This window comes from Curcuma longa, chromosome 4 (assembly GCF_044706935.1).
Source record: "Curcuma longa cultivar G26 ecotype Majalengka, Jawa Barat chromosome 4, ITB_CL_G26_1.1, whole genome shotgun sequence".
Lineage (NCBI taxonomy): Eukaryota > Viridiplantae > Streptophyta > Magnoliopsida > Zingiberales > Zingiberaceae > Curcuma > Curcuma longa.
In genome coordinates this window covers 18,004,454-18,016,098 of record NC_133864.1, presented here as the reverse complement: position 1 = coordinate 18,016,098, position 11,645 = coordinate 18,004,454, and the positions used below count along the sequence as shown (strand labels likewise).

Here is an 11,645-nt window from a genome sequence, read left to right as displayed (position 1 = left end):
TTTGGAATGTTTCTAAATTTGCTAGAGAAATCAGAAAATTCATCATTCGACCACCCTCTTTGAACAGCTGCCAAAATGTTAACCAACTTTCGAAAGTTCAATTTATATTAACTAGAATTCCTCAGTGACTGAGTGTCTGCTGTCTCGACTTAATTCAAATCTAGCAAACAAAAACATCATGGGTTTCAAAGAAAACACTCGAAATTATAGTAGCATAGCAGGTTGCATAGAGATTGTAACATTCTAAATGATGTAAGATAAATGATAACGGTCGGTTTGCTGATTGGGCAAGGTTACACCTTGTAACCTCTGCTCTTTCTTCTTCCTCTGGCCTTCTCAAACTTCCGACCCTTGGATCGAACATAAGGCTTCGTGTGGCTGTGCGGCACGCCAGGCGCTTTGCCGAAGTGCTTCACAGCTTCTCTAGCTTTCTTTGGCCCTCTCAAGAGAATCTATAAACAAGGAAAATCATGATAAGGCAATTATAGGATGCTAACTTCCTAAACAGATAAGTATCTATTAAACCCTATATATAACTGCTAGGCTGCAACAGGCAACCAAGTCCTTTAGCAGTGGTAAAAATTACAACAGGTTTGGAAACAAAACTATGAACTCTCAGATTAGGATACTTCGGGCATTGGAAGATCAAGTCAAAGCTAAAGAAACACTAATTTGAGATTCTAGCCAAGGTAAAGATGATGGGACAAGAGGGGAGATTCTCCTGATATTGTCATGAATGGAATGTCTCAATATGAGAAGCAAGTAAGAAACACTACCATCATTGCACAAAAATGGACCATACATCATGATGAAAATTTCAATTCCAGATGGAACACCCTAACAAGGATGGAACAAAATTTCCTAGCTTCTAGCACAGCCGAAGCAATAATTTTCATGAAATATTGGTGTGCATATTCCCTGAGAAGGTTATAAAACAAATAAAGAAAGAAAGAAAGAAAGAAAAAGGTTCCCTCAGAATGGTAGTTAAGTGCTCATCCATGTATCAGTATTAGCATGGTAAACATAAACATCACTAGGAACCCATAAAAAAGACACTTGAAGAAACGAATAAGCTCAGTTCCACACCAAATTAAAATATCCTTCAGATATTGAATAAAGAAATTTAAGCAACATTCCAATCTTGCCAACCAAAATGCACACAAACAGAACTAGTTACTTCAAAGTATGGCAGACAAGAGTAAACACAAAAGTCCAAAGGCAATTTCTGAAACCATTTCTATTGCTTGATAATAATAATGTAAACAGACAATCACAAATATAGCAGCTAAGACTGACAAATTATATTGATGCAAACAATTACTAGTTGAAGTCTGTTCACAAGGACAAAACCATCAAGTTCCAAGCTTCAAGCCTTTATACTAGTAGACAAACCTTAAAAGTTCCTAGCTTCAAGGATCTTGAGATCAATACCAATTTTACAGAGTATAAATCTTGAGAGAAAAACATTTTCTACAGACTTTGAGAAGCCAAAATAAGAGATATTATAAAATGTATATCATTATAGATAAATAACCAATTGAAAAACACTAAATAACATCGAGGATGACATTATTACCTCTCTCTGCTTAGCTCCACATGAAATAAAGTCTTTTTTATGAATTCAATGTTGCCTAAAGTACTATATGCCCCTTTAACCATTTATGACAAATTCTAAAAAAAAAATCTTAACTTAGTGTTTACTTGTCAGATAGGAAATTGAAGGGAAATGAAACGGTTCAAGTGAAGAGAAATGAATTGTAATAGTTTTTGTCCCTTCTATTTCATTTTATCTTATTACTTGGACAAAATAGTAGGAAGAGAAATACTCTAGCTTATCTGTTTGTGCCTGTGAGATGTATAAAGTTCAGCACCTTCCATTTTCACCCAATTTGGGCAAAAAAGGGGAACCTGAATGAATTAAATTCCTTTTCTTCTCTATTTCCTTCGAACTAAACAACGCAAACTGTTCAGTTCATTTGATTTCTTTTCACTTATTTCTATCATACATAGCATTAAGATAATCAGGAAAACTGAACAATAAAACTGTAGAACACGGTCCGCTCTTCAGAATAGGAGGGGTAAAACAACGCTCTATCATTCCCACTAACAAAATTGACAACAAAAAGGAATACAATTAAGATGTCACAAAATACGCAATCTATGAAAGCTTAGGCAACAACATGAGAAGACTTACTGTCTTCTGCCCAAGAGGAGCTCGGAGCGCGAGTTGGTCAAATGTCAGGCACTCTCCTCCTGCCTTAAGTATCCTCGCCCTAGCCGTCTCCGTAAACCTCAAAGCTGTCACCTTCAAAGCCGGCACCTCATACACTCTCTTATCATCCGTCACCGTGCCAACGATCACGGCTATCTTGTTATCCTAACCCCAACCAAACAGATCAGTGGAGCTCAACGACAAAAATAAGTGAGAGGGAGAATGTTGGAAGCTAACCAAAGAAGAAAACTAAAAGAATGCACCTGTCCTTCCATGAATTTAATAAGCTTCCTAAGGGAGATCGGCGGTCGATTGGTCTTGCTCATGAAAAGCCTCTTCAGTATTACCGCGTTGAACTTGCTCCCGGTCCTCCGCACCAGAAACTTGTAGAGCTGCTCAAAGAAGCAATATCACCATCAGCAGATCTATCCAATCGCTCAGTCAGAACAAAAACAAAGACGAAGCAAGTGGGTGCTCTAACCCTGACGAGGAGCTTGAGGTAGACATCGTCGGACTTGGGGGCGGTACGCCTTACCTTCTTGCTCCGGCCGCCAGCAACGAGATCGATACCCTGGCATAACAACAATGGCAAAGAAGGATTAGAATCCGACGCCACCGAGAGGAATGGAAACTGCAGGGAGAGCGTCAGGAGTTCGCACCATCGCCGACTTGCGTGAAGAACCACCTCGATCAATCCGCCGCCGGCCCTAACCTGGTCGAGGTCTATTTAAAGCGACGTGATCCGAGCAATTAGGGTTTACTGAGTGGCAATTGAAAATTTTAATCGTACTCGAACGCGAAGTACCCTGCAATTGACCCGTTAATTGGGAGGCTGCAGATGGCCAGATAAATTATCCATCTCGTGGGACCTGAACGACGGACCCGAGGGTAAGAACGTGAGTGTCTTGTTTACACTTTGAGAATAATTCCGAACCGTCCGATCCCGGATCAAAGGCTGTAAACGAAAATGAGAGGAAAAAAACAAGCTGAGAGATGGCAAATGTCTCAAGCAGAGAGGGTAAGATAAGGGAAGGTGGAGTTGAGGCAGTTTCCCATGAGGATTCGATGGCGTTCTTTCCCTAGTGTACCAGTTTGTGCACCTCAGGATTCCAGGTATCAGCTTTCTGATCTCTTTAAACACAATTTGGAAGAAGGTTAGAAGCTTGACTAATTTTGTTTGTGCCCATTTCGGTTTGGCCTATTTCAAGAAGCTCAAGTTTGATCTGCTCTTTAGAGATTAATACAGAGATTGCTGGATGTTCTTATTGATGTTCCTTTATGCACAATTGAAAAAGAAAAAAAAAAGAGAATTAGCACCTTGAGATGATAGTCAAAAAACAGAAAAACTAGATCTTGGTGAGTTTCCTATGTAATAATCAATTGCTTGAAAGCATTGTGACAATACATGCTCAATCCCCGTAGTAAATGATAATTACTGTCAATCAATTTTTAACTTCTTGGAAACAAATGGTAAGTAATTACTACTCTTTCCTAATTTTGTTTTAATCACTTTTTCTTTGTTATTATTTTCATGTGAGAATGGTTATTTTGAACATTTCCAATGGAAATGTAGTAGCTCAAAAGTAGCAATTCTTGGATTGTCAAGGACAATAATTGTCTAAAAATAGAGATAAAAAGTTGCACCTTAAGGGACACTAATACTTGAGAGTGTTTGGAATTCTTTTCGTCATGAAGAACGACTAATACGATGTAGCATATAGAGGGAGTTGTAGTCTTTTGGAGTGATTTTCTGATAGTGTCAGTATGCATTATTACAAAAGATTTAGTGATCTTATAAATGTGTTAATGTTGTAACTAATGTACTCTGAAAGAACCTTGTTACTGTATATTAAGTATCTTTGATCCACATGTATGATGTTTTATTCCTTTCAATTTGTGGCATGCAAGTGTAGTTGTCAGATTTGTTTAGCTTATTGATCTGTGTAAATTTACAATCTGTGTCAATTTGTTAGTGCTGGATTTCTTGAGTTTGTTAATATTAGATTTGTAATGTACTCTTGGGTTATATCATTGGATCTGTTTGGCTTGTTAATTTGCGATCTGTATTGAAATATACTTGAGTTGCATGCTTTTGTTTAGGTATGTTAATCTGCAAGCTGTGCTAAATCACCTGAATTGTATGTTTTTTGTTTAGCCAGATTTTATTTCTTAATTTGCTGCTAGACATCAAGCATTATGACATGCTCTTATTGTCGAGATTGATGAAATAGTCAACACTTCCATCTAGAGGAGGAGGAGGTGAATAGACTATGCTCTTAATCGCAAATTCTTGTGTAAAACAAAAACAATTTAACCATTAGGTGTTAGAGGGTGCTTGTTTTTATTTGTTCATGTCAAGTGTATTTTGTTCATGTCAAGTATATAAATACACAATGAAGATAAGAAATAAACAAACACAATGCACTTAGTATTTAACATGATTTGAAGACTCTGTAGCTAATCCACAACATATGTCTGGTGTTCGGTACATCACACCCATAAATTTTCATTAGAGCCACCACTCATAAGAATTTTTAGAGCAAATCTCCACCCCTAGGGCATAGGGCAGACGGTAGGCGCATGGTATTGCTGGCGTAATAGTCAAGGGTCAATCCCTAGGAGGTGATGACCTGTATTTTCGATCTTGCTATGCGCCTAACACCTGTGTACCTGAATTAACCTCCCTCCATATTCGTGGGACCGGCTCTAGGGGGGTCAGTGAGGTTGCGGATCTACCTTTCTTTTAGAGTAAATCTCTTACAATCCCAACGCTAGATGTTTATTAGTTCCACTCTTTTTAAAATACAATGAAGTATAAACCTTAAGGAAAAGAGAATACCAATAGCTTGAGTTGCCTTCAACCTTGATCGAAAAAAAAAGTTTGAACAATTTAAGCATATTTTCTGAGAAGTATTAGAAATGTTTTATAATGAACTCTCTAATAGCCACTTGTTGTTTGCGTCAAGATGATCGAAAAACAATCCTCCAATCATTTGATTAGATAAATTTTACCTTCAAAAGCCAACGACCATATCTCTAGTCAATTGAATTTCACCAAATATTTTACTCAAGCCTCTAATCAATTGGAAGTCACATCCAATCTTCTATTGCTCGAACAAAAATATTTTGTTCACCGAACTCACACATTTAGTCAACTCCCTAGTTAATTGACATGATCCAATCAATTGAATTCTCCTTTAGTCGATTAAATTGAATTGACAATCCCTCCTTTACTTGGCTTACCTCCTTGTAAGCCCACACAAAATTCTAAGACTAAGCTAAGTTAGAAAACCACAACTTAAGGCCAGTGGTCTCTTTGTTGAATGCTTCAAACCAATCCATTAGAAAGTCTACCCCTACATAGTTAAACACATCATATACAGTGATGTTGCCCAAAGACAAAAAAAACCCAAGATTATATTTTACGTAATCTCTCACACTCTCATGCCTCTAAGTGTTTAATCACCAAATGCTCCTCGCCCTAAAATCCACCTTGCATTGAGATCCATCAAATGCACCAAGCCCCCTAAGGTTAGTCAATTTCATCTGATCCTCTACCACCTGCGAGTTCACCTTGTTTTGAGACGTCCTAGAGTCTACTTCGTGTTAGACCTCTAACGCATCGAATGCATTACTCACCAAGCTTGCTCCATGCCATATCCAATCCTCTGTGCCTATAAGTCCACTTTGTGCCAAGCCTTTGAGTCATTGAGCATGAAATCTTTACTTTCTACAGCCCTTTAAGCTCCTCCAAAGCTCCAACACTCATTCCGGAACTCAAAGCTTTATATGTACTATGTGAAGTCCTTGCCCACTTGACGCACATATTAGAAACATAGGCATAACTTTATTTAAATTTTTTATCAAACACATTATGATAATCTTATTGAAGCATCATTTTCAATATTCTGTAACATAAACACAATATATATTTTTTTAAATGGCATGCTTTTGTCTCCATTTTTGCATTATTTTAAAGCCTCAAGTTAAGTGGATAACCTGATGTTTCTTTTAGGTAAATCAGTTGCAATATAATTAGCATACCAATTGATTGATAAAGACTCATGCAGATTTAAATGGTATGAAAGAGCAACATAGAACAAGATGTCAGGCTAAAAGGGACAAAAGGAACTCATCAACTTGAAATGCAAATCTTCACAAGATGAAAAGCCAGATAATAGCACATGCCAACTCAAAGTTTGGCAACCAAATCAGGTTAGTCATCCACTGAGCTACTTAGTTGTTTCCTTTAATTCTCTCTGGTGCAGTGTAGTCAAGTGATGTTCAGTTTTTATATAGTTAATTAATTGTTAGATGGTTTCAAATTAAACAAAACATTTAATAATCAAAAGATGTAGGAGGCCATAAAGCTAGCAGTTAAGAGTAGCAAGTATAAACCCATAATAATTTGGGTGATTGTATTGCAATTAATGACTTGGAATTAATAGATTTCCTGATGTGATCTAACTTGAATGATTCCCCCAAAGAAAACCACTTTGGATGAAATTAAGGTATTAGAGTATAGATGAAAGTTCTTTAGAAACCTGAGCTAATTTGGTGAATTATCTCAGAGTCAAAACTTAATGATCAAAACTATTGGCTTGAAAAAATAATGAAATATCGCATGCATTACCTGAACTAATATTTTTAGCTATATATTAGCCAGGTCCCCACGTTTCCCATCCATCAGCAAAGCAAAATATGCTCGGGATCATTGATTATTCAAGGCTGATGGAAAATATATCGAAGAAAATCGTTTCATTTTTTTCGATAATTTAGGTATATTGATTGATACGGCGGAATCGCAGAACTGCCACGTGGCTATCTCATGACCGTCATGTGGTCTTATAAAGGTGTAAAACTGATTGAATAAGATCGAAGAAGATGAGGATGGAGGAGAGGCCCATAGACAATCTCAGACTCAAGCCCTTACCTCAATCTTTACGCGAGCTCGGGCCCTGACCTTAGCGTATGCTCAGTCACATGTGCCGACTTTGTCTCAACCTCGAGCCCAACCTCGACCTCCATTCGATCTCAATTCCCAACCTCAGCATCTTGCTCAATCACATGCGCCGACTTCATCTCAGCCTTGTGCCCTTACCTCAATCTCTACACGAGCTCGGACCCCGACTCTCGGTCGTCTGCTTAGTCACATGTGCGACTTCGTCTCAGCATTGGGGCTCGACCTCGGGTTCCGCCCTGAGTGGCTGCTCGGTCTCGGGTCCCGACCTCGATATCTGTTCATTCCCATACGTTAACTCCGTACCAATCTTAAGCTGAGTCTAAAGAATCGATTTGCCCGCAAGATTAGGAAACTCTAAGACTATTTCTCCCATAAAAATAGGAAAATATCCCGGAAGACATAGATCATTAGAACAAGTATATCGGAATAGAAGTACATGTTTCTGAATCTTTCTAAATTGGAATACATATTCCAGAATAGATCTTAAATGAATATTGACAACTCTATAAAAGGTTGTCCATACTCATGGGCACAAGTATGCACACATAAAATTTTAATTTTCTCAAGTCCTTAAACTCCTTCCTCACACAAAATCCTAACTTGAGCATCGGAGTAACTTGTCAGGATCCATCTCCGACATCATTCTAACTCTCTTTTTGAGTGTTTTTCAGGTTCCTTTATCTTTTCTAATGGATATCTTCGAAGAGCATGCACATCGACAATTCGTTGATCAATGGCTTGATCATCCATGATATTTGGCCAGAACATTGACCTTGAGTTCAATTAATCCTGAAGGTGGGCGGTCTTTCCTCTTAGTTCGCATTCTAACAGTAGTTAGAATTCAAATCATGGATACTTGATTAATCTGTTGAGTGTTTTGCCACTGCACCTTGCTCGAAAGCTAATTGTTTCATATTTAGAGAGGTTTGAACCGATCCAAATCAAAAATAGATATACAAAATAAACAAAATATTTCTGTCGCGTGTGGCTTTAAAATTGTAAGAAAACAATGTGTGTGCTTTATATGTGCTATCATATATATTCTGAGAGAGGTATAAATAGCTCTAATTCACACAATGTTAATTACTATAAGAGAAAGGTAAACGAAGAAGTAAACATGGAGTCTTCGCCGGAGATCACATTGCTAGCTTACGGTGTGGCGCAAGTCCCTGTTGTTCAACGGCCACGGCTACACGGTGTACGACGACGTGGACGGCAACAACGTGTTCCGTGTCGACGACTACACCCACGACTGGTGTTGCCACGCCCTCCTTATGGACCGCCACGGCAACGTCCTCCTCACCGTCCACCGCTGCCTCAGCAACGTATCGCATCGATCCCATACTGTTTCTCCTTGATCATTTTGCTTCTTCGATCATGCATGACATCGAATTAATTTGCAATTGAAATTGTTATACAAAATTCATGCTTGATGATTCTATGAGAATGTCTTCTCCTTCTAATGTCCTAGATATTTGATCCGGTCCAAGATCAAAGGATGGGATGACTCAGTAAAGTAATTAAGGCTAAATACTTTCAGCTGGTTGGATACCGATTGGGTCGACATTCCTTCAAATCTGTCTTTTGTGGATCGGCCTTCCTTCAGATTGGGCTTCAATAGACTGATTTCTTTTAGGTCGGTTTTTGAAATGTCAAATAACAAGATCTTTCAAACAAATATCTAAAAAGACTAGAAAGAGATTAAAACGGCATCAAGGCAAACCTTGGTAAAGCTCCTCTAACGTTCAAATCAGACCTAAGAGAAATGGTGGAGAGAAAGAATAGAGAAAAGTAAGTAAAGTAAAGATTATGAAATTACTTATCTTGGTGCTACAACCGGATTGCCTTTAAATAGAAAGAGAAAGGATAATCCTGATTCTTAAAGGGCACATATCTTCCTTTCATTATTGCCGGCACATACATCTCTTCTTAGTGATTGAAACTTCAACAACTGCGTCCTCTTGGTGATGAGCGCTTCAGCAACAATCGAGTTGAATCATCAAGTTGACTTGACCTGAGGTTTTCTATTTGAGTGGACCAAACTTGAATACAATTCGGACAGAATTGATTTGAGATTTTTTATCACGAGCCGATTTGACCTGAAGTCGATTTGACTGAATCCGAGTTCAGCTTAAGTTGGTTTGATCAAACCTGAGCTTAGTTTGACTTTAACTTTCAACTCAACTTAACTTTTGACTACTATATCACATGACTAACTTTCCTCGCTTGTATCAATAGGTATCCTTTAAAATTAGATTGCAAGAATCAAAAATTAGATTTAAAAAATGTTTTAAAAATTATGATATTTTAGCAAAGGCCCACTTAGTTTGCTTGAACATTAAATATTGCACCTATTTTTTAAAATATCAATGGTTGACTAGAATCATAGCTATTAAGTACTTTAATAAAATAAAAAGATATTTGGCTAGCTATGATTAACTAATCATAGCTATTAATTCTATAGAGTCTTTGTTATAAAATATAAACATAGCTATTTGTTAATTAATACATTCCTAATAGTGATATATAGTAATGAAATATAACTTTGTCAAACCTATTAATTAATCACTGTGTTAGGCAACTAATATCCTATTTGTCAAATCATAATCACATGTATGTATAGATACAAGATCAATGGAATACTTAATGGTGTGCCAATTAACATAAGTATGTTGTCTTCTCGATCCAATCAAATACTTGATTGTTAACTTGTTAATTTGCTGCTTAAACTCAAACTAATCATTAATGTGTCGAATTCTCTTGGCAGATACTGAACTTGAGGGAGAGTTGGAAAGCCTACAAGGGAGATGAAGATGCACAGATGACAAAAGGTGAAAGGCCGAGGCCATTGTTTAGGGCAACTAAAGACTTGGGGAGTTCTAGCTAGTTCCACCATCTCCATGTTCACCGAACAAGGATCACCGAGGTCGTCTTCTTTAGCTTATCGGATGAGTTGGTCACGGGAGAAGGAATGGTTTAAGATATATCAGGTTGCTCCAAGCACACTTGTAGCTGAGGTACACTTTGTAGTTTATAGTTTGTGCAAGGATATATGTAGTTTTGGTTCATTAATCTTATTTAATATGTAGTTTTGGTTGATTAATCTTATAGTTTGTGCAAGGATATATGTAGTTGTGCAAGGAAATATGGATCATTGACACCGAAAGAAATTACTTGACAAAGATGTTCTAACACTGAGGGTGCGTCATGGGCTCCTAGGGCATAGTTAAGTTGGTTACGGTAGAGCAGAGTTGTTGAAGTGGACAAAAATCGAATCTCGGCGAAATCGAGATAATGCTCTCTTCCGTCATAGTCAATTGTATAGTCAACTGTAACTTCTCAATTTACTTTTTCATAGATGGTTGTGAGATCGATCATATGAGATCACTAGGATGACAGATTCCACTTTTTATTGAAGAAAAAGGTGCATCATGGAATCAATTAAGCATTAGCAATGATGATGATTATGATAGCAAATTCGATGAGATAGAGCATTCATCCATTGTGATGATATGTAAAATATAAGGAGCTGGAGAGTTCTTTTAATTAAGAATAAGCATTCATCCATTGTGATGATATGTAAAATATAAGGAGCTCTCTTTCAACTTTTTTTTAAAAAAAATAAAATTATTGATAGGGAGAGATATAAATTTTATTTTTCATGATAATTTTAATAAATTATAACTTTTATAATTTATTTGAATCTCACTACCCTACCAAAGGAACCTAATTAGAAAACTTCAATAAATTAATTGTGCCATAGTTAACTCTTAATTAATCAAAATAATTATTAATATCATTCTATTTAAATAAGATTGCACTCTTAATTCAATTAAAATTATTGAAATTTATAATCAAACAAATATATCTTCTAATTGATCCATCTAACAATCATAAAGTAACTTAAGAACTTGATTGATGATTGACTCTGAAACTACAATATAATAGTAAATACTTTGCGGACTAATTATCTTTAGCATTAGTTGATTCAAACAAATTCAGATACCTGAATTACTAAAAAACAAATAATCAAACTTGACTGAACAATTTTGAAATGCGAGCGTTGCCACAAGACATGATCACATGCCCCCAAATGATAAGTTCTATCGTTTAGAAGCACACAAGTCCTGAAAGTTGTTAATTCAAAAGGGATTTGGTAGGTAGTTGGGAAAAACCACAGATTGCTCATTCCTTTTTGTTTGCATATTATTCAGCCGTTCAATTGTGCAGCTGTGATGGACTGTCCTTTTCGTTACAACACAATGCTCCAGAAACAGTATTGAACAGTGAAGGTTTATAATTATTCCATTTTTTTATAAATGTTCATGAAATAAAATTATTAATATTTTGTAGTCCGATTGATTCCCCATATGATTAATCATACCAATCAGTAGATGAACCATCATCTTCAGCTCTGATAGTTTGTACTAGCAACTTCATCTGTCAGTGTCATAGATTGTTAATTACGCG

General features: G+C 36.8%; 2 protein-coding genes, 1 long non-coding RNA gene and 1 other non-coding gene across 4 annotated transcripts in view; 1 reads left to right on the top strand and 3 right to left on the bottom strand.

Moving 5' to 3' along the window:
* Window positions 1-78: 78 nt before the first annotated feature.
* Window positions 79-2,954, bottom strand: LOC141827368 (large ribosomal subunit protein eL18y-like). The gene is made up of 5 exons (XM_074714590.1): window positions 2,872-2,954; window positions 2,694-2,783; window positions 2,476-2,604; window positions 2,195-2,377; window positions 79-452 (listed from the first exon to the last, which is right to left on the bottom strand). Exons 1-5 carry the CDS (start codon window positions 2,872-2,874, stop codon window positions 294-296), a joined length of 564 nt encoding a protein of 187 aa, XP_074570691.1. The 5' UTR covers window positions 2,875-2,954; the 3' UTR covers window positions 79-293.
* Window positions 966-1,041, bottom strand: LOC141828734 (small nucleolar RNA snoR53Y). Its single transcript, XR_012601825.1, has one exon. It is a non-coding gene; the product is annotated as a small nucleolar RNA snoR53Y (small nucleolar RNA).
* Window positions 2,955-3,237: 283 nt separating the features above from the next.
* On the top strand, window positions 3,238-10,292 carry LOC141828653 (uncharacterized). Its single transcript, XR_012601789.1, has 3 exons — window positions 3,238-3,325; window positions 6,283-6,427; window positions 9,943-10,292. It is a non-coding gene; the product is annotated as an uncharacterized LOC141828653 (long non-coding RNA).
* Window positions 10,293-11,549: 1,257 nt separating this feature from the next.
* LOC141827206 (uncharacterized) overlaps window positions 11,550-11,645 on the bottom strand; it is a 2,141-nt gene continuing 2,045 nt past the window's right edge. Inside the window, exon 6 of the mRNA XM_074714445.1 lies at window positions 11,550-11,615. Within this exon, the coding sequence (XP_074570546.1) occupies window positions 11,550-11,615 (66 nt within the window). The remainder of the gene's footprint in view (window positions 11,616-11,645) is intronic.

Coding starts and splice junctions, on each gene's coding strand:
- LOC141827368 (XM_074714590.1), bottom strand. Junction 2,605..2,693: donor ACCTCAAGCTCCTCGTCAGG/GTTAGAGCACCC, acceptor TTCTTTGAGCAG/CTCTACAAGTTTCTGGTGCG. Junction 2,378..2,475: donor TTAAATTCATGGAAGGACAG/GTGCATTCTTTT, acceptor GGTTGGGGTTAG/GATAACAAGATAGCCGTGAT.